The sequence below is a fragment of the Rattus norvegicus genome, chromosome 14 (genome assembly GCF_036323735.1).
Source record: "Rattus norvegicus strain BN/NHsdMcwi chromosome 14, GRCr8, whole genome shotgun sequence".
NCBI lineage: Eukaryota > Metazoa > Chordata > Mammalia > Rodentia > Muridae > Rattus > Rattus norvegicus.
This window is the reverse complement of record NC_086032.1, coordinates 32,879,376-32,907,169: the sequence shown is the minus strand read 5'-3', so window position 1 is coordinate 32,907,169 and position 27,794 is coordinate 32,879,376. Positions and strand designations below refer to the sequence as shown.

Sequence of the window (27,794 nt, the reverse complement as noted above, 5' to 3'; positions counted from 1 at the left end):
TGGGGATTTAGCTCAGTGGTAGAGCACTTACCTAGGAAGCGCAAGGCCCTGGGTTCGGTCCCCAGCTCCAAAAAAAAGAACCCCCCCCCAAAAAAAAGAAAATGCTAGACGTAGAGGTTAACATTTAGATACCCAGGCCCCTTGAATTCAAAGACTAGCTTAGCACTCCAGTTGAGAATGCAGCATAAAATTTGGGGATGGATAGGAGATGGTTTTTATAGTTGGTGAATCATCCCCTCCCTCACCCCACCTCCCACGCTAAAATAACTCCAGCCCTAGAAGGGCTCTCTTCTTAGTGTTCAGTCGTAAACGGATTTAAAGGATTGATTCCGCCTCGTGTGACAGATTAATATCCAGAAATCCTGATAGACTGTAAGAGGCCCTAGTAAACTTGGCCTGACTCAATGTCTCCTGACATAAGCACCAGCTACTCCCTCCTTCACACACACACGCACACACACGCACACACAGCACTCACAGCTCATCAGTGCCTGCCTGTCTGGGTAAATATTAGTGAGTTGGACTTTGCTAGGCATCTTTCTTCCTGCATTGCCTCATTTGTCCAATGAAACAACTCCCGGTATTTGAAGTTATTTTTATTTTGCAAAAGATGGTTCTGAGCATGGCTTATCCGCCTTTAGATAACTTCTCTAGTAGGTGTGTGAGGGGTAGTGAAGGGTGCACTTGGCAGGGGTCCAAGAGTGAACGGGAAGAGATTGCAGGCCAGGCAGAGAATTCCACAACAAAAAATTTAGTGCTGAATCCCTCTACCTCTCTGTGTTTTGTCATTCCTGTATGTGGCCTCCTCATCCTGGTCAAAGATGACCAGACTGACAGCTAGCCTTCATGGTCTAAAGCAGATGCATGAAGGGATGCGACAAGAAAGAGGACCTCGTTTGTTTTTCTCATGCCACTGCATAAAATTTAGATCTTAGCAGCTAAAACTAAGTGGTCTGACTATAGCTTGCTGCAAAGGAGGCTGGGAAATGTAGTTTTAGTTGGAAGAAGCCATATATGTTGTTGGCAAAAAAGGAAAGAGCAACACAGTAAGTCTCCTCATTGTTCCAGGACATTATTGGAAGGAAGGTTAGAACCCGTGGGCTTCTCTGTTCTTGGTTTACTGTTCTATACTGACTCAACGCCCCTATTTTGAAAGGGAGATATTAGAACTGTGAATTATAAGTAGGGGAGGTGGCTGGAGGTCACAAAGTTTACAAGTCTTGTTAAGTGGGACTCACCCCTGCCCTCCAGCCAGATCCGCACCTGCAGGAATGCTGTCCATCTTGTCTATTGAGTGTCTTCATTAACTGGTTGAATTTGCTGTGTTTCCTCCTAGGCACGGCTGCCCGTGAAGTGGATGGCACCGGAGAGCATTTTCAACTGCGTGTACACATTTGAAAGTGACGTCTGGTCCTATGGGATTTTCCTCTGGGAGCTATTCTCTCTAGGTAAAATGTGCCTTATCCAAGATGACCTCATTGTCCAAAAGTTTCTGGAGGTTTCCGTGGTATCTTGTCCTCTCAGACTGACATTGATTTGCCACCTCTCTCTACCCTCAGGAAGCAGCCCCTACCCAGGGATGCCGGTCGATTCCAAGTTTTACAAGATGATCAAGGAAGGTTTCCGAATGCTCAGCCCTGAGCACGCGCCTGCCGCAATGTAAGGGCCCACACGCCTTTCCTTCCGATAACGTCCTTTTGAAAGACAGAAATGTTGACCGTCTTTGGCTAGCCCGGTTTGAAATGTCACTTGGTTCCTTCGGCCACCCCGCTCAAATGTCACGGCTGTGGTTCTATTCATAATCTCTTGTCACCGATACACAGAAGCTTTTGACAGTATCTCTCACACATGGGGTTTTATTCTCCGTATGTCACTTCCCACATCCTGGCCCAGAGCCCCAGATTTGTTATTGAAGTTGTCATGTGCTGGGCAGCAGAAAGCAGGTTAAGGGCACGGGGAGTGACTAACAGTGTTCCCGACCCCCGGTTTGCAGGTATGAAGTTATGAAGACTTGCTGGGATGCTGATCCCCTGAAAAGGCCAACATTCAAGCAGGTTGTTCAGCTCATTGAGAAGCAGATCTCAGACAGCAGCAAACATGTGAGTAACATACAGGCCGTGCCCAGAATCCTCCTTATTTTGTGGTCGTAGGCCTCAAGCTTCAAAGGACAAGGACCCATCTCTCCCAGCTCCCTGGCTTGAATTATAAGCTAGGCTTCCTTCCGAGCGTGGAAATGGAAGCCCACCCATTCTTTCTGCTTATGCCCTCCCCCAACCTCCGATTCTGTTCTAATCCATCGAGATGTCGATGGGGGAGGGGCTTGTGTTCAGTTGTGTGGAATTAGATGTTGTCATAAGGCCTGGCCGTGCTTCCTGCTAGCCCTGGAATGTCGATCATGGGACTGTCTGGTCTCCTCCTCACGTGGCAGTGCCATTCACCCTGGGTGGGTGGGGGTGAACTCATATGAAAGTCACGGAAGAAGATGGCTGGCTTGTCCACCTCAGTCAAGTGAGCTTTAAACAGCCAGAATCAGCCGCCACGGCTCAGCCATGTAGAAGCCTTGTTTGAAGTTAGGACATCCCTCCCAGTGATGTGGAGACCGAAATGAGCTAAATCCATTATTTCCTCTTCTGCTTCTAAGGAGGAATTGGCCATCTTTATTGGGACTAGACTCCATTTCAGCTGCCCCCCACCTCCCCCAGCAAGCCATCGGCTGGGAACTCTCTTTTCTAAGAGCACATGACTGATCCCTTTGAGTTAATGCTTGCTCTGCAGGGCATCAAAGCACATTTCGAATGAAACATCGTTTTCCACCCAAGCGCTTTGATTCCTGACAAGCGACCTCTGGAAGAGTCCTGGGCATCGCTGCAAATTGCACCAGCAGTTGGGTTGCAGTTGACTTTAGGGAGCTGCAAGCCTTCCTCTCAGGCTAGCTAGTGCTTGCTTTCAGACACACCCCATCAAAAGAGAAACACTGCAAGCATTGTTAACGTTTCCTTCATGAAATGACTTTCATGGGGGGATACTGAGGTATAAGCCCAATCTTGGTTTTGGCCACTATTTCTTTGCCAAGCCCCTTGTCTTGAGGATTCTGCAGCTGTGGGTGGCCCTGCTTGCTGGGTTGGTCACAGAGCCGCTGTGTTTGACCGTGGGCTCTTTCTCCACAGATTTACTCCAACTTAGCAAACTGTAACCCCAACCCAGAGAACCCCGTGGTGGTGGACCATTCTGTGAGGGTCAATTCCGTCGGCAGCAGCACCTCTTCCACACAGCCTCTCCTTGTGCATGAGGACGCCTGAGTAGAAACGGAGCCCGATGGGCATTGCTGTGGTCTCCAACCCCATTCTCCTGGCTTCTATGATGGTTATTTTGTTTTCCTTTGACTTGCATCCTACTCCAGGGTAGCGGGATCCCCACCCCACCCCCAACCCCACTGTGATTCTGCCTTTTATGAGCACACTTTAGTGGCTGATGGCCTTTCCTTTTCGCCATCAGCCACCATCCCACCAAGAAGGTCCGAACGGTATGTATATATTTTCCCATTAGCAAAGTAGCCCCTACTGTAAACGGAAGGCCTCATGCTTTAGAGGAGGAAGGGTAGGGTGCAACGGGGATGCCTGGAGTTCTTCACAGTGCTCCTCCGAGTGTGTTTGAAAAGTATGGCCAGTAGTTCATTTGAAGAGTTTAGAAGTAGTCCCGTTTTGGCCCAGAGAGCCTTCCATAATGACGGGCAGATGTATGTAGCAAGACTAGAAAGGGAAACCCAAGCCCTGTGTGTGGAAAGTAGACCATTATTAGAACAGAGGACACATGAGAACATCTAGGCCTAAGAAGTCTGGTCATGCTGAGAACGAGACCTAGGCTGAGACGGCGCAAGCCCTGGAAGCGTGGACATAGATGCTCTGTTCTGGGCCGCTGCGCGGGCTTTTGCGCAAGCTTTTGTACAACTGACCTGGTTTTTAAATAGTCTGCTGTTGGGGAGTAGAATTGGAGACAAGGCCTCCTCCCTAGCCAGCGTTTGTATATACTCACTGTACGTTGTATGCGTTCATACTTTGGAGCGGGGGATCCCCCCACAAGCTTTAGTTTCTGTGTACAACCCTGGGATTAGGTCTGCTGTGTGTAAGAATAGATTTAATTAAGAGCCATACAAATTTGAAGGAAACAGTTAATGTTTTGGTTTTTGATTGTCCTTTTGTTTTGTTTTGTTTGTTTGTTTTTTGTCTTGTTTTTGGAAAATGTAACTGCTAAGCACAATCTTTATAAGACCTCTTTGCCAACAATGTAGATGCTCTGTAGATGCTCCGGGACAAGCCTCCCATGCCAGAGTGGCTTTGCAGGCGAGAGAATTGATGCTGTTTGAAAAGGTTACCGTCTTACCTGTGATTCCCACAGGATGGAGAAAACAGTGTGGGTCCCGGTTTGGATTCTCACCTCGCAGGAAGTGAAAGTTAGACTCAGCCTTTTACAGGCGTGTCCTAGACATCCATCGGGCCAGTAGCTATGTGAGTGTGTATGTGTGTGCATGCGTGTGTATATGCGTGTGGGTGAGTTATGTTGGAGGGTCCTCCTCCAGGATCTGTGATAAAGCAGCTTCCATCGCTGCTCCTGTCTCTCTCCTGCTTCCCTGCATGGCGCTCACTGTCTAGAAGAGTTTACCCAAAGCCACCCCAGAGGCTAGCGGAGTGGAGTGCGGAAGGACCTATTTATCTGAAACCCTCCTGCACTTAACAACACTCTTATCATAGTGAACATACTGTATCCATTCCTTAGACCTTTCGTAATGCTGGCATCCCAGGCAAACATAGTTAACATGTACCCCGTAGACTGGGGCCTGGAAGCTCCCTTGTTGTCATCCCCCGCATTGCCCGGGACCACTGTTTGGCATAAGGGGCCAGCATGTACCTGGCAACATTCATGTGTTGTCCTACAAGATTCAGGCATGTTGCCCTCACGGTTTTCCCCACCCCCTCCTGCCCTGTATCCTTTAGCCCACACTTAGAGACGTGTGGCCATTAACCTGGAAGTGATCGTTTGCACTGGAGTGCTACACTCTTGCACCTTTCCAAAGTTAGCTGGTTCGCAGGTCGTGTTGTCACGTACGAGACTGTCACCGTTTAACCGTGCTCTGTCTGAAACATTTCTTTGTATTCCTATTGGCTTCAATGTCGACTAAGGAGAATAGCTGTTAACTGTGGACGTCAGGTACTTCAGGGGCACACCATTGAGAATTTTGTCTTGGATATTCTTGAAAGTTTATATTTTTATAATTTTTTTTTACATCAGATGTCAGATGTTTCTTTCAGTTGCTTGCTGTTTGGAATTATTACGTGGCTTTTTTTGTAAATATTGAAATGTAGCAATAATGTCTTTTGAATATTCCTGAGCCCCATGAGTCCCTGAAAATATTTTTTATAAATACAGTAACTTTATGTGTAAATAATAAGCCGTGCAAGTTTAAAGACGTTGTGTTCCACGTGGGTTTTTTCTGATATGTTGTCCGACTGTTGACAGTTCTGAAGAATTCTAATAAAAATGTAAATATATAAATCAAATATATTTTTCTGTTTGTTTTCTGTCTCATTCGATCAAAGTTTTGTGCACAACTTGTGTGAAATACATGAAGGATTCTCATGCCACATTGGGATTCATATCCTTGAAAACTCAATAGACATTTATTAGTAATTTTAGTGCGTGCTATTTTAGTGTTTTGTTTTTTGTTTTCTTGTTTTTTTGTTTTTTTATCCTCACAGCCCGGAGCCTCTGTTTCAGTTGAGAAATGGAGAAAACATTTTGAGAGTTTTCCACAGAGCCATGGTGAGCATTAGGTTGATTCACGGGAAGTGACTGCTTGTTGGGAAACAGTAAATAAGAGACTCCTGTGAGGTCCAAGCTAGTGCACACAGCATGTTTCCTCCTAAAACAGATGGACTGAAAATGAGCTTCAGTCGAACAAACAAGGCTGTACCAGGGAGCTGGAGAAGTTTACGTTCTTGCTGGTGTAGGGGTTGAAGTAAGCTGATGAGGTCAAGTAGACAGATGCTCTTGTCCCACCATCAGGGCTCTGGTGACATAGTTCTGGTCTTCTAGCTTCTGGAACAGTTTAGTGCTCTTGCTCAGAGACCTGTGGTATATGAAGAGAGTGTTCTGTGACTAGGTCATCCCATGGAATCAGAGGGCACCAACCAAACCGTTGGAACTGTCTGAGAAAAAGTACCTCCCTAGACCATGTAGCCTGAAAGGAAGGAGGAAGGAAAGGGAAGGAAGGAGGAAGGAAATAGGAAGGAAGGAAGGAGGAAGGAAGGAGGAAGGAAATAAGGAAGGAAGGAAGGAGAAAATCCCTAGTGTGGTAACACACAGTTTAAATCTGATACATACCTGTAATTCCCATGCTGGGGAAGTAGAGGAGGAGTTATGGGGCTACTGGCCAGCCAGTCTAGCCTTGTCATAGTTAAGGCCTAGCCAGTGAAAGAAGTTGTTGGAAAAAACAGTGGACTGTGCCTAGGGTGTAACCCGAGGTTGTCCTCTGGCCTCCACATGCGTGTGCCAGCACACTCAGCACACGTAAACCTAAATACACACACTGGGATGAAGCCCCAAGGCCATCAGTCTTGACCCCCTGTATAGACATGTACACCCGCTCAGCTCAAGTGTCCTCTAAGGGAAAGAAGGTTGGGAGGTGAGCTTTGATGAAGACAAGTCCTTTCAAATCAGAATTTTTGTGGCCAGGAAGGACTCAAAACGGCAGTAACTGGGAAGATAGTCAAGCAATGGCCCCCGCCTTGTTACAAACAGGAATGCATGTTAACTGACCACAGAACAAAGAGGCCTTTTCTTGCGGAACGCTTTCGCTGTCGTTTAGCCCTTGTGTTTGAAATCTTGATTTGGAAGTCGTTGAGTTCATGTTAATAGCCCGTCCTGATTTCCCCTACTGCCCCAGGCCCTCGTTCAAGCTCAAACTTAGTTCAGATCTTGATGTCAGCCCTGTCTTTAGCATTTACTGCTGCGTGAGTGTGAGCTGATTGGCTCTTGAAGTGTAGGTCTTGTAGTTCTACAATCTTTAAAGCCACCCCCCTTATATGCCTACACATACACAAAGCTCAGGAATGGCAATGATCCGAGTGGTAAATTCGGCTTGGTAAGCAAGCGGTAGGACAGATCAAGTCAGAGAGATTCAATAATCACTTCCAGGTAGTACCTTTCTCCTGAATCAGCAGCTCTCAACCTTTCTAAGGCTGCGACCCTTTAATACAGTTCCTCACATTGTGGTGACCCTCCCTACCATAAAATTACTTTAGTTGCAACTTCTTAACTAATTTCACAACTGTTATGAATAGTAATATAAATGTCTGTTTCTGATGGTCTTAGGTAACCCCTGTGAAAGGGTCACTTGACCCCCCCCCCCCCAGAGGGGGATGTAACACACAGGTTGAGGCACTCACAGTCCTGGCATGTGGTGACTTTGCCGTTGGAATGTCTGTGCTCTTATCAAGATTCCAACCTTATAGGCAGTAATTCGGGCTTCATTCCCATGTTCACTAGCTCACAAATATGCCCCTCCTTTTCCACTGCCAATCTCGCCCCTCATGTCTCCTGTCTCCTAAGCCCCCATCATTCCAGACCAACAAAAACCATCTAGTTGGAAGCTGCCTCTCAATTCCCACATTCCATGCTTCTGGGGACCCTGTCTATTCCCACCGGTTCTGCTTGCTCTTGTCTCCGCCTCCGCACTTTATTTAGTCTTAAGGTCAACAGAATACCCACACCACACGCTCGCTCACCGACATGTGCTTGCTTAGTATCAAAGCATGCAGTCCGTGGAAGATGGTTCTAGAGGGGTTTTCAATGGCTGTGGTAAAATACCATGACTAAAATATGACCCAAGGAGGAGAGTTTATTTCCACTTACAGTTGTCCATCATGAAAGGAGGTCTAGTCAGGAACCTGGAGGCAGGAACCGACTCAGACCATGGAGGAACGCTGTGTAGTACTACTGTCTGCTCCTCCTGGCTTGCTCAATTTGCTTTCTTATAGGTCACTCCCCCCAGATTCACCTGCCCAGAAGTGGGACTGCCCACAAGAGGTTGGGGCCTTTCTTGTCAATCAGTAGCCAAAAACATGTTCCGCAGACTTGCCTACAGACAAGTAGGGACATTTTCCCAATCGAGGTTCCTTCTTCTCAGATGACTCTAGCTTGTGTCAAGTTGGCAAAATAAAATAAATAAATCCCAACACAAAACGTTATGAGTTCCTGGAGACTTCTCCCATAGCAGCCTGTGGAGCTGTAATCTACATCCAGATCTGAATCTTCACTTTAGTCATGGCAAATACTTAAGATTTTCCCAGGCTGACAGCTCCCACTTTCATGTCCTGCGAAGACATCCATCCCAGCCCTTCTTTGGTCCAGCCAAGGTGCAGTGGGAACCCCACCCTTATCCTTGCTTTGGCCTGAGGGAGACTGGCCTGACTAATCACCCCAAAGAGGTCAACAAGTTGCTACTTTCTTGAGATATGCTCCTGAAGTGCCAGCCGTCCACTGAAACCCCCACCCCCACCCCCAGGGCTGTAAATACAGTGTTCCACAAGTGGTTAATTAATAGCTCTCAAACAGATAATTAAATATCCCATCGGTTGGGAATGAAGGAGAGATACCTGGGAGAAAATGGTCCCAGGAAAAACAAGACGAAACTGGCCAGAATTGGACATAAGAAGGGGCCTCACTGCACCTGAGGAGGAGGGAAGGCTGAGAACCCTTACTGAGGCCTGATCAGCTGCTCCACAGAGAGGGAGGGTAGGGCTTGTAGGATGGTAGAGAGGAAGGGCCTGTGGCACTCTGGAGGCTGGAAAGTACAGGTCCAGATGTGGCAAGAGCTGAGAGGGTCTGTTCTACTCTCTTTAGTCTTCTAGAAGATTACTGGTGATGCTTGGCTTCTCTCTCTCTCTCTGTCTCTCTCTGTCTCTCTCTCCTTGTCTCTGTTTCTCTGTCTGTCTCTATGTCTCTCTCTGTCTCTGTCTCTCTCTCCTTGTCTCTCTGTTTCTCTGTCTCTGTGTCTCTCCCTGTCTGTCTCTCTGTCTCTCCCTGTCTCTCTGTTTCTCTGTCTCTGTGTCTCTCCCTGTCTGTCTGTCTCTCTGTCTCTCTGTTTCTCTGTCTGTCTCTGTGTCTCTCTCTGTCTCTGTGTCTCTGTCTCTCTCTGTCTCTCTCTTTGTCTCTCTCTCTCTCCTTGTTTCTCTGTTTCTCTGTCTGTCTCTGTGTCTCTCCCTGTCTGTCTCTCTCTGTCTGTCTCTCTCTGTCTGTCTCTCTCTGTCTGTCTCTCTCTCCCTGTCTCTCTGTTTCTCTGACTGTCTCTGTGTCTGTCTCTGTGTCTCTGTGTCTGTCTGTCTGTCTGTCTGTCTGTCTGTCTCTCTCTCTCTCTCTCTCTCTCTCTCTCTCTCTCTCTCTTTCCCTGCTGATGGGTCTCCCAACCCAGTTTACACTATTTCACTCTTCTAGTATCATCTCAGATCATCTTTCTCAGTTGTTTATTGTTCTAAACTTTACATTTGACTTGGTGCCATTCAGTTGGTATGTTAAATCAGGTTTGCGTTTCTATATTTTAATTTGGGTTTGGTATTCAGTTAACCATTGGACATTCAAGATTCGGCCCACAGGAGAAACAGTTTCAGTTATGGTAAGACGGAGGAGTAATTCTGTTCTTATTTTTACCGAGTGAAGGCCTGCACGTGGCAAAGCTCCTTAGTCTAAATTGCTTCACGTGTGATCTTGGCGTTCTCCCGTTGGTACTGAAGGGAAGGGTGGTGACCTTGAGAGCATTGTTTGTTTCACCTGCTCCCAGTTTTTATCATTGCTATTGGGAAGTCAACTCATGAGGTCCGGAGATCACTCTGAGGCTGGAAGTGTTTGTAGCATAAACATGAAGACCGGAGTTCAAATCCCAGCACCGGTATAAAAGCCAGGCGAGCCATTGTAGGCCTGTAATCTCAGCACTAGAGAGGCAAAGACAGGAGAGCCTCTCGGGTTTAATGCTATCTGGTATGCCTGAATTGGTGAACTCCAGGTTCTGTGACAGACACTATATTAAAAAAAACAAGGTGGAAATTGACAGAAAGACACCAACATCAGCCTTGGGCCTCTACACTCATTCGTGGGCACATGATGTGCACCTGTGCACATGTGCTCGAGAGTGTACAACCACCCCCCTTACACACACACACACACACACACACACACACACACACACACACAGAAGCTTAGAAGTCAGCTCAGTCTATTCTGAGGATACTTACATCTTTGTTTTTAAATTTCTCTTTATCTTTAGATTTTAATACTTTATCATAATATATGCAAACTTGAGTTCCTTTTTATATAATGGATTTCACGAATCTATCTGCACTTTGCTTGCTCCCTTTTAATCAATGCTGGTAAATTATCAGCTCTTTTGACTTGTACGTGCCCCGTCCTGCCTTCCTTCTTCTGGGACTTTGCGGCATTGTAGAGATTCTCGTCCTACGCATGCCCCTGAGCTCCCCTCCGTTCCTCACACTTACTTTCTTCTTGACATTCTGCGCTGCGTGGAACACATTTCCTATTCTTATTTTCTGAATCCTTTTTCAGCTCCTGGCCTTTGAAAAATACTTTTAGTTCTTCCGTTGACATGTAACTAATAAGCCAATGTGTATATTTGACGGTTTTATTGCTCATTTAGTACCTGAGATCTGGTTTTAGATTATTGTTGTTCCGGAACTTTCCATGATCCAGTTAGGCGGTATTGTGGTTTTAATCAGGTAGTTGTCAGTTGTTCTGGTTTTCTGAAATGAACCTTTGGTTCTCATCGCACAGATTCGCTCACGGGTTGTCTCTGGGCTCTTTCTAGATCTACTGGTGGTTTGAATGACAGTGACCACAGACGGGTTGACTTGTTCATGATCAGCAGTGACGACATTTCCGTAGTGCCTACGACACACTGTCATTTGTGTTACGTCCTGCAATTCTCTCCACTTAATCTCGCTAAGCTCTAAGATTCTGTTTCCAAGGGCTTTGCTGTCTTGTCCTAAACCGGACACCTATGGTAATATAGTTGGAAAGAATTCTCTAGTACTCTACTCTTAAATCCAAAAATATTTATTTACTTATTTAACAATTATCATCATTGTTCGCCAGGCTAGACCCAGACCCTACGTATGGTGGGCAAGCACTGCGGCACTGAACTCCCCTCCTAGTTCATCCAAGGATGGTTTTTGGCAGCATCAGTCCAGCCGACTCATAAGCCAGCCCTCTATTGTCTTTTCCTCAGCTGTGGGTGACCATGATGCCATTTCGTTTCCCCTTAAAAAAAAAAAAAGATAAAAGGTGGTACAGACATCATAATGGCTGCTTTGCTATCTCCTACTAAGGCCTCTAAAATAGCGGTGAGAATGCGGTTGAACTGGAATGTTCACACGAGGAAGGTCCCAGGATAGGGAAGTCTCAGGATTTCTACTTTTTCACTCCCTCATGTGTCTCATGAATGTCCCATGCCCTACAGGAACCTCTCTTCCTCTGTGTTTCAAAGAACTGCCTTGTTCATTTGAGCCTCATGAGAAAATAAACGCTCAGGCCTCACAGAGGGTTGTGGAAGCGACAAAAGGACAGAGGAATCTCTTGATGTGAAAGCATCCCTCTCCCCTGAGAGCAGCAGTAATCTCTGTTGTTCCGCACCCACAAGCTGCCCCCCACGTGTCTCCCCCACTGTTGATTACACCCTTGTTGGTTGAATGCAGCTTTTATGATGTGGGTTTTTCTCTGAAGGGTTTGACCTCCCAAAGGCTGGGTCCTCGGCAGAGATACTCCTGGGCGAGAGGAGTGTTCTTCAGCGGTGGCCCATCTGCGTGCCTGCCTCCATGGCTGGCTTTGAAGTGCGTGTGCTTTTTCTGAGCGCTTCGGTGGGACTGTGGTGTGCTTTATGAGAGAATGACCTTTTTCTTTGTGGTCTGTGGCTTAGCAGTTGCTGTTGGTCTGTAGCGGATGAAGAATGAGGACAAGCAAGGACTGTCCTCATGACTGCTTGCTTCAGGGTGAATAGGCATTCTGGGACAGCTGAAAACCCTGTGCGTCCTCAAGCAAGGACTGTCCTCATGACTGCTTGCTTCAGGGTGAATAGGCATTCTGGGACAGCTGAAAACCCTGTGCGTACACAATAGGATGTCTGGTCTGAGTGCCAAACTTCCCCGTCAAGGCAGTGAAGGCATTGTTTGCTTCTAATGTGTCACATTGTGAGCGATGTGCCATTCCTACTGACTGGCATAGAGAACTGGTGAGAAGGAACGACTTTCTCTGTTCCTTCAGCTAGATTCTCTACTGGACTCAATAGTTTCCATTCAGTGGGCTAATCAATTAGCAACTACCTAGAGTAGCTTGTTAAGAGGACAGATGTCTGGCAGGCAGTGGTGGTGCACGCCTTTAATCCCAGCACTCAGGACACAGATGCAGGCAGATCTCTGTGAGTTCAAGGCCAGCCTGGTCTAAAGAGTAAGTTCCAAGACAGTTAGGGCTACACAGAGAAACCCTGTCTCAAAAGCAAACAAACAAAAGAGTACAGATTTCTAACAGGTTCTGGGGAAGGAATTTGATTGGTTATGTCTGTTTAGAATTGGGAATGGGAAAGTACTATGCATGCTTTTACATTTTAAGCGCAATACATCAATTTAAATTTAAAGACATCAATTGAGCCAATCTTTCCTTTTTTTTTTTTTTTTTTCCAGAGCTGGGGACCGAACCCAGGGCCTTGCACTTGCTAGGCAAGCGCTCTACCACTGAGCTAAATCCCCAACCCCAGAGCCAATCTTTCCAATGACCAGGTACAATGGTTATTATCTCATACATGAGGAAACTCAAATGGGAAGAGTGTGTGGGCTAGTCTTGCTTGTGAACTTGACTATATCTGGAATTAACTAAAACTCAGGCAGCTGGATATGCCTTTGAAGGATTTTTTTCTTAATTAAATCATTTAAAGTGGGAAGACCCACTTTTTAATTTTTTTAAATTGATTCTCTGAAATGGGAAGACCCACTTTTTAAATTTTTTTGTTGATTCTCTGTAAATTTCATATCATGCACCCTAATCCTACTCAACTCACCTCTTCATATTTGCAACTTCCCCCCACCAAAAAAATAAAAATAAAATATAAACTTTTAAAGACCACCACCAACATCGAAAACCTCACTGTGGACGCGGTGGTATGTCACCGTCACGGTGTGTCACCCTTGCCCAAACAGCTTTACTTGCAATTGCTCATTGTAATGAGTCACTGCTTTGTCTCGTGGCCCCTGGCTCCTTCTACTCCACCAATACTGGATCCTCACCAGAACTCCTCTCAGAAATTCTGCTGTTGCCCTATGTCATGGAGACCCTGCAGCTTTGGGTCTGCAAGACCAGCCCTTTCCCGTGCTCTGTAGATGGGGTAGATGTTGGGGTGGACCAGCTCCAAGCCCTGGGTCTCGGCCTGGGTGGAAACTGAATTAGTCAGGTTGCCAGCTCTCCTGCTTTGCCAGGTTAGGGGTAGGGCTAGCTATCCACTCTCACGCCTGTGGGACCTGCTCTCTTTGCTGCCCAGGCAAGATACAGATCACTCTTCCAACCTCAGGGCCCGGTGGCCCATGCTACCATATGGCAGAAGAGGGGAAGGGAAGACCTACTTTGAATCCAGATACTTTGAAGTGGGAGGATACACTTTTGATCTGGGCCGTACTTTCTGCTGGCAGCTCCTCTAAAGGGCATGGAGAAAGGTAATTGCTCTGTTCGCCTGTTTGCTCTCGCTCCTGCTAGCAAACCCATTCCTGCACTCGTACCAGAGCCTACTTCTTTGGGATCCTAGAGTATACTGGAAACCAGTTAAGACATCCAGTTTCATGGACTGAACAACTATTGGATTCTTAACCTTCCATTGGCAGACAGTCGTTGTTGGACTAGCTGAATCATGGCCTATAAACCATTCCAATGAACCGCCTTTCTACCTACCTATCTATCCCATCAATCTATCTCTATCTATCCCTGTCTATCTTCCTATCTATCTATCTATCTATCTATCTATCTATCTATCTATCTATTTACCTATCTATCTAGATATAGATATCTCTTTAGATTTAGATAGATGGGATGGGATGGATGAATAGATGATAGATAGATAGATAGATAGATAGATAGATAGATAGATAGATAGGCAGACAGATAGAGAAAAAATCATTCTATCAGTTCTTTTCCTCTAGAGAATCCTGACTAATACAGAGAAGTCTAGGTAACCTGCCCAGGGTCACATAGCTAGTATATGGCAAAGACAAGACTTGAGTCCAAAGGGACGAGGCTCAGGGTACCTGTTCCTCTGAACCATTATGCCAAACCATCTGTGCATTTTCTCAGTGCGATTGATGAGAACAGGGGATAGGAACTGGCTAGGCACTTTCAGGATGAAAGATAAATGGTTTTTTTGTACCCTTGGCCAAAATCTGGAAAATCCTTAGGCCTGTTGACAGCTTCATCTGTCAACTAGAGATGTCAGACATATTAAAGCCAAAATAGCTTTGATTTTGTGATAACCACAGGTCAGGGAGGTCAGGATGGGGGTCTGGGTTTCCCTGATTTCTCTTCCTTTATAGGAGTGCCCATTGCTGAAAACCGTCCTGCGAACTGAACTCACGAAGGGCCTGGGCACCCAGAAGGGAAGCAGACAGGGCTCATCCCTGTGCCATCCCTCCGTCTAGTAAGGCCTACTGACTCCAAGTCTTAGCCAGGTTCTAGGGCCCTCACCCCTGTACAGGAGCACTCCCATCTTTCTTCTCTCTCTGACCGAGAATGACCCCAAGATTGCTCATACGTTTGCGAACTTGATCCCAGTTGATGTTTGGGAAGAATTAGAAGGTGTAGCTTTATTGGAGGAGGTGTGTTGAGGGGTGTTACTGGCCTTCGTGGACTCAAAAGCCCACATCAGTCCCCCACCCCCTCTCTTTTTCTCCCCTCACCCGTGGGTCAGGATGTAAAGGCCTCAGGAACAGTTACAGCGACATGACTGTTAGCTTCCCACCAGGATGAGAGCGGACTAATCCTCTGAAACTGTAAGCAAGCCCCCAGTTAAATGCTTTTTAAAATAAATAAATAAATAAATAAATAAATAAATAAATAAATATTAATAGAACAGTAACTAAGGCATTCCCCATAATAAAATACTTCTTTCTAAAACTCACCTGCTGTGGGCCATGAATTTCATTGTTCGAATTCACAAGACACAAACAGAGCCACTTGGCTCAGGGTGCCTTTTGCGACCCTCCAGTTTCTGGGATCCTGAAATTCCCAAGCCTAACGAAGAGTCTAGAAAGTCTCCAATTCTCACAGAGACACCCCAGTGTTCCTGTGCCTTGGTCACTACACACAATGTTAGCCTGGTTCAGAAGGGTTGTCTTGCTTTTATTCATTGCCTAAAGATTCAAGAAAGAAGCTTTTCCACCAAGCTGCTTGCCTGACAGGAGCTTCGTGGAATTCTACCGTACGCCTTTCCTCCTACGTCAACAAGAATGCAGTCCTAACCTTCCAAAATGTGATGGCTTTTTCAAACAGAGAGAGAGGAGGGCGTGAATGAATGGGAGAATGAATGCCAAGGCTGGGTAGGCATTCTGATCCGTAGCACTGGCCGCGTAGCTGGGGTCTCAGTCTGAGTGCTCAGTCTCATAGCACGCATCTCTCTCAACGCCTACCGCCACCGTCACACCCAGGCTCAGGGGAGAACACCATGGAAGAGCAGGTAGAAAGAACATACACGCTCGAGGATGGGTAGGAGCCCTGTGAAATACAAAGTTCTGGACTTGATGTGGCCACCACACTGACAAACTCCCGCCAAGTGGGGTTACCTGTTCAAAACCAACCCAGCCGAAGTTTGAATGGAGGAAGGGCTCTCCAGCCCCTACCCTTTACTGGCAGTTGAGAGCTTCTGGTAAAAGATCACTCTTTGGATTTCTCCTGCTCCAGTGGATGGCCATACACTCATATACGTATGAACAGCACTAATAGGATTTAGTATGTTATCAAGCAAACACAGAACATGAAGTTGGGAAGGGGTCATGTTAGAAACACTTGGAGGTGGGTAGAGGAGTGGTTATGGTCATGTTTCATTGCATACGTGTACGACATTCTCAAGAGCAAAGAAAAATTAATATAAAAAATCCCTCGGGTCTCTGAAACATATGACAGGGAAATTTAAAGACCATGGGATAGCCAGCGACTTCAAGCCTACCGTCTTCCATCGTCTTGCCACCGCTTACCTTGAAGGCATCTCTTCAGATCCTTTTCTTAAAGGGACCATTTATAAGTGCTTAAAGCACATGTTGGTCTTAGTCCTCACAATAGCCCTAGAGATAGGAGTTAAGTCCGTTACAAAGTTGAGGAAGCTAAGGTTAAACAAATTCTAACAGACCTCTAAGTCCATCTCGGTAGACTTAGAAAACGGGGGCTTTAGGATACTTCTGTGGCTGACGAACCCAGGCTCCCGTCCCGTCCCACAGTGATCCCCAAACTCTAGTCTTTTGTGGGAAAATTCTGCAGTCCCTTGACATTCAGCAGTTTAAGAGCCCATCCTGCCTTCCTGTGATGGCTGTGACGGACTGAGCTCCCCGGTTACTGTAACACTTCCTGCCTTTGGGGTGTTTGGGGGCTATCCCTAGCTGCTCACACGCAGACTGCTGAGCTGACGCAGACAGGAAGATGTGAAAGGATTGTCACCCATGTCTGCTGGGTCTTCAGACTGCTCTAGCGCCAAGGCTCTTACCTCTAAATTCCTTTTCAATTTTTTATTAAATATCTACTTGTTTCTTCATGTCTACAGGGAGTTAATCCCATGACCCCTGCAGGCAGGAAAATCTGAAGATGTTCAAGCCCCTCATTTAAAATAGGTAATTTGCATATAACATGTGCACATCCTACCATATGCTTTAAATCGTTTCTAGATTGCGTATAATACCTAATACAATGTAAATGCTATGCAAATGGTTGATATGCTGTATTGTTTAGGGAGTGACAAGGCAAAAAGTCTATAAAAGCTCACTGCAGGAACAGTGTGTGTGTGTGTGTGTGTGTGTGTGTGTGTGTGTGTGTGTGTGTGTGCCTGTGTGTGTGTGCCTCTGTATGTGTGTATGTGCCTGTGTGTGTGTGTATGTGCCTGTGTGTGTGTGTGTGGTGTGTGCTTGTGTGTGTGTGCCTATGTGTGTGTGTGTGTGTGTGTGTGTGGTGTGTGCCTGTGTGTGCCTATGTATGTGTGTGTGTGTGGTGTGCCTGTGTGTGTGTGCCTCTGTATGTGTGTATGTGCCTGTGTGTGTGTGTGTGTGTGTGGTGTGCCTGTGTGTGTGTGTGTGTGTGTGTGTGGTGTGTGCCTGTGTGTCTGTGGGTGTGTGTGTGTGGTGTGTTGTGGTTGTGTGAGTGAGCAGTGTGTGCTTTGTGTACTCTCACGAACATGTATTTTTACATGCAGGTATATGTGCAAGAGTGCATGTCCCTGTCTGTGTGTGTGCGGAGCCCAAAGGTGGACATCGTGTATCTTCTCTAATTGCTTTCCACCTTGAGGCAGGATTCCTCACTGAACCTGGAGCTTACTGATTGGGGTGACTACCTGTCCAGCAGTCTCCGGGGAATCTCCTGTCTCCTCCTTCCTCCGATCTCTCCCTGTTTACTACTACACAGGTAGGAAATTTTTTTTGTGGGATCTAGGGATCCACTCAGTTCTTCATGATTATTTTGCAAGCACTCTATGCCCTGAGCCATCTTCCCAGACTTAGGGGTACCATTGAAAATTCTTTCTATCCTTGTTGGACGACTCCATAGACATGGAACTTGCAAGCTTAGAGGTCTGAAGTATTTGCTTAATTCTTTCTCTTCTGTAGCTAATCAATGATAACTTTAATATGGTTTCTCCCATACCTTTCTACTTTTATGTGTGCATTTCTTAAAGAAATAAAGTTATCAGCTTACATTTTTAACTTACACTGGCTCATAGAAATTACTCCACATAACCATAAGTCAATGGAATTGTCCACATTATGGTCACAAAGAGAAATCTAATATTTTCAGGTAAGAATTTGCTGAATAGCTCTGAGATCTGGGTTTTTTTTCAGTCCACTTCCACCCTATACAGAGGCTGGCATATATCTGGGTTAAAAGCTACACCAGGGGATGTAGGTAAAATTTGACTTTAGTCAGTTTATTAAATAAAGACAATCCACATGAGAGAGCCTAGCGCTGTGCTGGGAGAAGTGTGTGTGCTCATTAAAAGTTAATTAAATCTGAAAATATAATCGACTTTAATAAGTAAAAGTATCCTGAGAAAGAAGTCAGGATATTGGTGTGCCTGGGTTGATTTTTATTGAATGTATTTTAAAAGAAAATTGCTAGCCTTTTGGGGTATCTAAAGGCAACTGGAAGAAAAGGAATCATTTTCCAATCACACCCATACTTGTACAGTTCAGCTGCCTGTGGTTAAAATACAGGCAAACCACGCCAGGGTAGCATTAGGTAGTCACCCGTCTTATAACAATAGGCTATCACTTTTCCTTTGAATTGCTGTCCAGTGAGTGCACCCCCCTTGTCCATGTCAATCAATCCTTCCTTCCTCCTATCCGGGCTGATTGGGAAAGCATTAGCCTACCCTTGATGGACAATGAAAATAGCCACCCTCCAGGCACTTGTCAGGCGTGTAACCCCTAACTCCCCGATATTTAGAGTCCTCCAAATGCCTCCTTGATAAAAACAATGCTTACGTGCAGTTGTCTGAAGAACCATGCTCTGTCTCACTTCTCCTTTGATATCCGAGTTCTGTCCATGAACATAATAAGCTGTCTGTGTGAGTAGGCTGTGTGATGCTATCATTGCAGAATCGCTTCACCGGATTGTACTCGGGGTAACTGTAAGCTTCCACCCTAGATCAAGGAAAAGATAAGAAAGAAATAATGTGATCAATGTTCAGTGCATGTAGACAAGAAGACTTGAGTTTTCATTCTGCTGTGCTGTGTGTAACCAATCTGACTCGAGGGAAGTCTTAAACAGTCTTTGAGCCCGGGTTGTTTTCCTCCTCAGAGGCTGACTGTAGAATTCACTGGGGTATCATGTTAAGTATGGCTAGTAATACACATCACCATTCCAGAGCCACCATTGTTTTAATCGTTGTCTTCTAGTTTTCCTGCCATTCCTAAAGTCTCATGTTTAAACTCACTGTATGTTCTGGGTCCACTTATTCTCTGGTTTGCACGTCCACTCGATCACACCAGCAAAGCTGTATGCTTTCCACAGCCATTGTGCTCTCAACATATTTATACCAGTTGGACTTGCTATTGTCACAATGTGCCGTATTTACATTAAAATGTTTTCAAGATATGACTGACTTTCTTCTTTCAATAAATTCAAGGAGAATGCTTTGAAAGACTTCATGAAGGTTGTAATAGTTTGACTATACTTAGCCCAGAGGAAGTGGCACTATTAGCAGGATTGGCCTTGTTGGAATAGGTGTGGCCTCATTGGAGGAAATCTGTCACCGTGTAGGTGGGCTTTGAGGATGCCTAGTGCTCAAGCTCTGCCCAGTATAGAAGAAAGTATCCTCCCGGCTGCCTGTGGTAGCCAGTCCTTTTCTGTGCCTGCAGATCAAGATGTAGAACTCTTGCTCCTCCAGCACCAAGTCGGTATCCATGATGCTGCCATGCTTCCCGCCATGATGATAATGGACTGAACCTCTGAACCTGTAAGCCAGCCCCAGTGAAATGTTTCCCTTTGTGAGAGTTGCCTTGGTCATTGCATCTCTTCATAGCAAAGCAACCCTAAGGCAGAGGTGAACATGAGGGACCATAGTGTAGATGCGACTAGAACAGCTGTAGATGTGCTGTGTAGATGTAACCGGAAAAGGACCTTCTTTTAAAAATCCCAGGGGAAAAAATGCACTCAGAATTCTTCCAGTTGTGAGATACAGTGTCCCAATTTAAACACACTGAGGCTCCAAATCGCGGATGATGTATTGTGGGTATAATTCACATAAGAAAGATGGCACTATAATTCAAATCAGAGGACTCTTAATCAGAGAGAGAACGTTTCCCTCTGTGCTGAGACTGAGGGAATTAATGCATATTCATGGCAGTAATTTAAATAGAAGCTTTAAGGTATGCCTATATTGTGAAGCTGTTTGTAAACCCCCCACTTTATCTAGGACTTTGTTTTTGTTTTTCATTAAGAACAAAAGTTAACAACCCAGATCACTTTCACTGACTCAGCACCAACAGTACCATCAAGATTCATAAGGGAATCTTTTTCTGGTCCCAGAACAAATGGTACTTGGCCATGAATGAAATGCTCTTGCTTCAGATTTTGTGAATCAAATAATTGCTTCTTCTCTCTGTAAAAGTCACTCCTGGGAAGCTTGGCGACAAGCTCGAATCTCCTCCTTGAAATTGATAACATGCACTTTTGTCTAATCTCGTGCTTACTTTCTGCTTGTTTCTTCTTTTTTCCTTTTGTTGTTGTTTGAGGCTTGTACTGCTTTGCATAAGTCTATGTATCATTCCAAGTGTAAAATCCAATGACCTTACTGACGCTATCAGGCGGAGAGGAGTTTATGCAGGGGATCGCATGTCTAGTTGAAGGAGCCGGGTGATTCAGTATGGGCTTCCTCTCTCATCACTGAGACAAAAGCAGCTTAAGGAATAAATGAAGTTATTTTGGTTCAGGTGTCAAGGCACAGAGTCCGTGAAGTGGCTGCTTGTCTTAGTCAGGGTTTCTAATCCTGCACAAAACATCAGGACCAAGAAGCAAGTTGGAGAGGAAAGGGTTTATTCAGCTTACACTTCCACATTGCTGTTCATCACCAAAGGAAGTCAGGACTGGAACTCAAGCAGGCCAGGCACAGGAGCTGATGCAGAAGCCATAGAGGGATGATACTTACTGGCTTGCTTCCCCTGGTTTGCTCCTTTGCTTTCATATAGAACCCAAGACTACCAGCCCAGAGATGGCCAAAACTCACAATGCTCTCCCACACTTGATCACTAATTGAGAAAATGCCTTACAGCTGGATCTCACAGAGTCATTTCCTCATGGGAGGCTTCTTTCTCCGTGATAACTTGATCTTGTGTCAAGTTGACACACAAAACCAGCCGGTACACTGCTTCAATTCAGGATGAATGTTTCTTGCTCAACTAAACGTCTCTAACCCCCCGCCCCCCAATCTCACAGAGATTATCACAGATGGGTTCTAGACTGGTACCCAAGAGCTGTCCTGAGAAACACCACCAAATAGATTCCCCAAGGGACAATCTGGAAGTGAAAGTCAAGAGGTTTCCACTGGACCTGTTGACTTCTAAAGCTCCCCTCGAGGGTGCAGCCTGAGAGGAGGAAGCTGCTCTCCTGAGGTTTTGCTGCCACTATTGCTTTGTTCCCTTGAAACTATGGCTGGCACTGCAGTGCAGAAAGCACACATCCCCAATGTCCACTGGTGCTGACGTCAACGAAAGCAGGAGGGAAAAGATGGCCTCCCATATGAGAATCGTGTAAGTTCTCCTGATCCATGAACTCAAACATACGACAAGGCACTAGTAGCTTTTACAGAGCCCAGGGAACACTTCCTAGCCAAGCATGCTGCAGTGCTAAACTCAAAGCAGAAGGCTGCATGACCATGAAGGGTCACTCAGTCTATATGCTCACAAGTTCCTGTAAATCCTTTCCTCTCCGAGGTATGAAGAATCAGATTAGGACCGTTCCCCAAGACCCTTTACTATCCAAATGCTCTGGACGATAGACAGTAAAGTTCTTAGCTCATAAGCACAGGGACCTGGGCTTGACCTACCATCTGAAAAAGAGAGGTTGTGGTGGCATGTGCTTGTAATTCTGCCACTGGGAAGGCAGACATAGGAGGATTTGCTTGCCAGGCAGCCTAGCCAACTTTGGCAAGCTCCAAGGCAGTGAGAGATCTTGTTTCAAAAAATCCAAAGTAGATAACTCTTGAGGAATGACATCCAAGTTGTCTTTGTCTCAAAACAAAACAAAAGAACAACAACAAAAACCCCAAAGTAGATGTTTCCTAAGGAAGCCATTATCCAAGGTTGTTCTCTGGCTTGCACATACATATACATGCATGTAAGCACTCATGCATGCGCGCACGCACGCACACACACACACACACACACACACACACGTAACACATTATACTATTATTTCATATCCATATCCAACATTTTCTGAGTTGAATTCTGGGAGGAACAAATTGGAGAAACAAGTCCCTAACTTAGATCTTAGCGCTCACAGGTGCTAACACCACTTCGAGATCCAGTTTTCCCGTGAACAGTGTAGCACCTGCCTCAACTCCCTCACATAAGGTCTACTGTCTGGACCATGGGAGATGATATGTGCGACACATTCTCTTGTTGCTTTACCAAGCTTGCCTGTGAGGATCTCATTATTTGGAGCTATAAAGATGTATTAATAATTACATCCTTTATTTTTCCAGATCAAATTTGACTGTCGTGATACCATCATCTCTATTCAGCTGGCAAGAGATTTTTTTTTTTTTTTCTAAATCATTTCTGGGAAATCTGAGAGCTGCCGAGACGGCCACAGGGAGAGGGTGGGCACTCGCTGCTGGTCACCTTGGTCACCAACTCATTGCAAAGTCATGCTGAGCCTTGGGAAACCTGGCATTTCTGTTGCTTTTATAATAACTAGCAAATGGGTCTTTACCTTGGCTGCTACTTACTTACTCATCTGTCTGTCTATCTATCTATCTATCTATCTATCTATCTATCTATCTATCTATCTATCTATCATGTATTTACGTAGCTTTTGAGAATGTGTCTTAATTGGTAGGCTAGGCTGTGATAAAGATCATGTTCCAGTAATCTAAGTCTAATCTCTGAGTCTAAGAGATACTTCCCAAATATTCCACGTGGTCCGGCCATGTCTCCACTTCCCGTGGCTCTTTATCCTCTCCAGGAAAATCCTAGTGCCTCCCATGAGCCTCAGTTTTAGACAAGGAGACTAGAAAAGGGGGAGCTGATGTCTTCTGCCAACTTCTGTCTGCCTCACGCATCACTTTCTCAACCACCTCTACTACCTGTGTGACAGGAGTTTCTTAGATCTGTCGAGCGTTGCACAAATATACAGACATAACTCAAGGTTTCCATTCGGTCCTGACAAACATAGCCTTTGCACTGGAGACCTCTGAGATTGGCCTGAAATGATGCACACTAGGAAAGAGTCAACAGCACCATGTCAATCATCGTGATTAGCGGACATGTTTACGGGAAAGGAAACGGAGAGGCAGCGGGAGGCAAAGCTCCTCTAGGTGTGTCTCACCCCATCAGTGTGCTGAGCTAAGCAGCCCATAACTTTGCCCAGGGTGTGGAAGCCTTGTGGTGTTAGGTTCACCTACGGAATGAGGTAGTTGTGGCACATGGATGGTTTTCAATCCACTCAGTGGGCATGAGGACAGAGGTGGCCAAGACCCTGGTTCTCCAATTTCATTTTCACCATTACTTCCTGGTACTAAGGCAGTTTGTGTAGCTAGTTAAAGAGAAAAGAGTTCTGCTACTTTTTCCAGTCAAGGAAAACATGTTTAGAAAACTTCTGGCTGGCTCTGAGATTGTTTCTGTGCCACTGGATCTGCTGAGAAGGGGCAGTGACCTCTTTCTTGCATGTTGCCTCATGAGAGCTCCCCTCTTAGAAACATGTAAAAGGTGGTCATGAGGGGTTGTGGCTATTAGACCATAACTCAGACATGTAACAAGAGAAAGAACCCACCCCCCGGACTGCAGAACTCTGGGAAAGCAAAGTTGAGAGTGCCAGGCCTCCTATCCATTTAGACTTCTAAACATGTTTATAACACCCCCACCCCTGTCCTGATCTTGCCTTGAGCTGTATAAGCTTGAGGTAGAGGAATCAGGATCCTAATGGGCAATCTTATGCTCTCTCTGCCATCTGCCTTAACTGTTGCTTGGGTCCTGGCACTGTCTGCATTAGTGAAGTGAAATCCGAGGTCCTAGGAGCCAAGACATTGTCTCTGAAGTCAAAGCAGATGGTGTGAAGTAGTCACTGAATCCCTGCAGTCTCTCATCCAACGCCTCTCTGAACACCTGCTCTGCATGAGGCACACAGCTAGGCGCCAGGCACAATGACAAATAAGGCACGCATAGACAGTGTCCTTAAGGAGCGCATGGGCTCATGGGAGAGACGGATCATGAATATATGACTTACTTTGGTGGAATCTGGCGTACATGCAATGCCTTGGGAACACAGACAGGGGTCCAATTGGCTTTGATATGAAGCTATTTCAAGGTACCTGGGATACAGAAGCGACTCAATACAGAGATGGTTGAGATGGTAGACTTTAGGGATAGGCTACAAAGAACTAAGTCCAGCCCCCCATATTTCAAATAGGTGAATGTGGGCAAGTTGCTTAACTTCTGTTCCAGTTGTTCTACCAGAAAAACGGGCTACCAGTCCTGTCCTCACCTAAGAGGTGAGGATTAAGAGTTGATGGAGGTGAGATGCTTACCACAGAGTTTGCAGTATAGGAAAAGCCCCACATGGCCTGCTGATGACTGTGGGCAGTGAGCAGGAGCCACAGAGTGGAGAGGAGAAAGGCCAAGGCTTTGAATACAGTTAGGCAACAAGAGGAAAGTTCCAGAAGTACTGAAGGAATTTGCTCCGATGGAGGTTTGTAAACTACAAACATGAGGGGGTAATGGTTAAAAGAAAGTTGCAGAACTGGAGTCTCATCCACATCCATCCCCAAGCTCCCAGCTCCTTACATTCAGAAACCAATCTTTAGGCATGAGGAAGAAGGCCTCAGAGAATTCTAGCTTGGCATCTTCCAGAGGGGCCTTGGTTCTTCCATTCTGCAAATGATGCCGTGACCCTTTTCTCAGAATGGAGATGGAGAGTTTATTATTGTCCAGGCCTGGTCCTGACCTGAGGTAACTTCCTGGGGGCAGGTGTACCACAAATGAGTGGGAATAATGCACAAAGAATGTTCTGAGATAATTATCAGTGCTGTAAGGAAAATAAAATAGAGTTAGGAATGAAGGCATCTGTGTGTGGGAGGCAGTTGGCTTTAAATTTCATGGTCAGCAAAGTCCAGGTATGGAGCCATTCTTTGAGCAGGGTCCAGCAGCTACAGACATCCCTGGGCAGGGCTCCTCCACACTAGTTCCAAAGATCCAAAGTGGGTTTAGGGAGCAAAGACCCCACCACAAACTCAGGTAGATGGAGACTGACAGTGGAGTTGGGAAAGTGGCAGTGACTGGAATCTGTAGGGTCTTTTGTTAGCTATGTGTGTAGGTTTGTGTTGGGAGGGGCAGAGATGGAATGGAAGATTCAATCAGCAAAGGGATTCATCCAGAGGTTCCCTGTGCCATGGGACTGTGAGAGACAGATGCAGGAAAGAGAACACAGAGCCACAGCTGACCTTAGCCATAGCTGGTGCTCCTGTTGCCACTCCTGCGGGCACTGACCCCTGAATACCAGACAGCAGCCTCTCCCCCACTTCTGTTCCATGTGACCCCAGGTCAAAGTTTGAATCAGCGGCAGGTACATTAGACAGGCATGTCCAGAGACTTGCTCTGAGGAATTGGCTTACAGAATCGCATAACTAAGACTCCCCAAGGTCTTCTTTGGGGCAGCTGAAGTCCTAGGAACACAGATAGTATACAGTTCCAGCCCAGACCTTACAACTCCAGGTCTAATGGCAGGAGCAACCTGAGATCCCAGTTAGGGAAACAGACAGTGGATTCTTTCATTCTAAGGCTTGTTTTTACTCCAGGTCTTTGACTGGGTGAGACCCACCCACATTGGGAAGTAGTCTGTGTTACTCATACTGTCTATTCAAGTGTTAAGCCCATTTAAAAACAGTTTCGTAGACACAGCAAGGATAATGTTTAACCAAATATCTGGACATCTGCCACTCCATGGAGATGAGACATGACATGGCCTACCACAGTGGCTGGGTATTAGCTGAGGTCTTGTATCTACTTTCTGGGGATGAGGAAACTCAGAAAAGAAAGAATGGGAAGTCTTCTGGAGTGAGAAGCAGAGCCTGTCACCCATCAAACCTCCAAAGGCAGGTTGGATCTTGTGGAGGCTGAGTTAGAATTCCGGGTAACCAAGAAAATGACTAATGTCTACTGAATCTCAGCAAACATTACCTCTTCTTTTAAGTACAATGGGAAGTCACTGGAAACCTCTGAGCGGGAAGTGAAACAAACTAATTTATTGTTTTACTTACTTGTAATGGGGCTGGGGATTGAACCTAGGGCCTTGTACGTGCAGGGCAAACACTGTACCACAACCCCAATTCATAATTTTAAATGGCCGCCCTAAGAGAGATTGCTCAGCTGGCAAAGTGCACACCACCCAAACTTGATGACTTGATTCTGATTCCTGGAACCCACCTAAAGGTGAGAGGGGAGAACTGACACTTCAAAGCTGTCCTCTGTGCTGTGGCATCCGTACATCCTCCCGGGCACTTGATACTCGTACAATAATAATAGATTTAAGAAAACAAAAGGCTGTGCTTGCAGAAGGCGACTGCCAGGGCCAAGGCTGAGAAAGAACATAGGTGTGACCACCATGCCTGCACAAGGGCTCGGAGATATCGTGATAAGGCAGGCTGTTTGCAAAGGTGGCTTATCACCCTGGGACACCTACCTTCATCAATCTACACACAGACTTCTCTCCAAGCAAGGCAACCGAGTGCTCCTCTCCAGCAAACATCCTTGGCACAGGGGCAGTGTGTCCATCCATTCCAAACTGGTTTGAGGAGCCCATGCAGCAAACCAAACTGCACAGGGAACTTCTTTGGGAAGTTCCATAGGATGGCTTCATAGTATGGTTATATTTGCATGGTTACATGTGCAGATGATTAAAATCAGGTGCATCATGGGAAAGGACACGCACAGTAAACAAAGGCATATATCACTCAAACCTGTCAGTCAAAACAGAAAACCACCCATAACCTGCTGCTAGCTATCAAGCTCACCCCCACTTCCTGAAGGAAGCCTCAGGCAGTTACCAGGGCTCCAGAGAGCAGCTCTCCCTGGGAGCCTGCCGCCATCCTGCAGTATATGCACTTTGTGCTTTCACTTTGCCTTTGGAAAAGGCAATTTGCTACCTCAGCAGTGCCTACCGTTCTTTGAACAAGACTCCAACAACCTGACAAAAGCACCTGGTCCAAAGAACGAGTACAGTAACAGTTACATTTTATTTGGAGGTGGGAGATTTGTTGATGGATTCAAGTGGATTAGGGAATGGGAGTTCATCAAGCATGACCTCTGCTTTCTCAATAAAAAAACCTTTGGTGGCTGGCAATATGTGGGACAGGGATGGGACAGGGATTGTGGAGGAAACTGGGAACACTCAACTGTTTGGGTTTTGATGTGAATTTCGACATTTCGGGAGGTGCCTGTTGGTGATCCACCTAACAGCATAAAGAAGATGGTTAGTTAGAGGTAAGACTCCACATAAAATTAAGGTAAGTCAGAGACGGAAACTAGCAAAACGGGCCGTGGAACAGGTAGCTCGCTTTGGCCTCCGGCTCCGTTGATTTCTGCTTTTGGGGTTTGTTTGTTTGTTTGTTCCTTTGTTTGTTGAGACAGGCTGGGCTGGAACTATGGGAAAGATGCTACCTCAAGCTCACAGGGGTCTTCCTGCCTCGGCCTCCTGAATGTCGGGATTAAAGAAGTTCATCGCCCCACTCTGTAGTACAAAACTCAAGGTCTCTCCAAGACTAGGATCCCACTAAAGGGTCAAAGCAGGGATCC

At 46.0% G+C, this 27,794-nt stretch overlaps 1 protein-coding gene across 2 annotated transcripts in view; it reads left to right on the top strand.

The window, feature by feature from the left end:
• Positions 1–5,555, top strand: part of Kit (KIT proto-oncogene receptor tyrosine kinase) — a 77,281-nt gene extending 71,726 nt beyond the window's left edge. The window contains exons 18-21 of one of the 2 annotated variants that reach the window (XM_006250909.5): positions 1,337–1,448; positions 1,560–1,659; positions 1,994–2,099; positions 3,168–5,555. In XM_006250909.5, the coding sequence (XP_006250971.1) occupies positions 1,337–1,448; positions 1,560–1,659; positions 1,994–2,099; positions 3,168–3,299 (450 nt within the window). In that variant the 3' untranslated portion in view covers positions 3,300–5,555. The remainder of the gene's footprint in view (positions 1–1,336; positions 1,449–1,559; positions 1,660–1,993; positions 2,100–3,167) is intronic. The other variant, NM_022264.2, reaches the window with a different exon arrangement.
• The last annotated feature ends 22,239 nt before the right edge of the window (positions 5,556–27,794 follow it).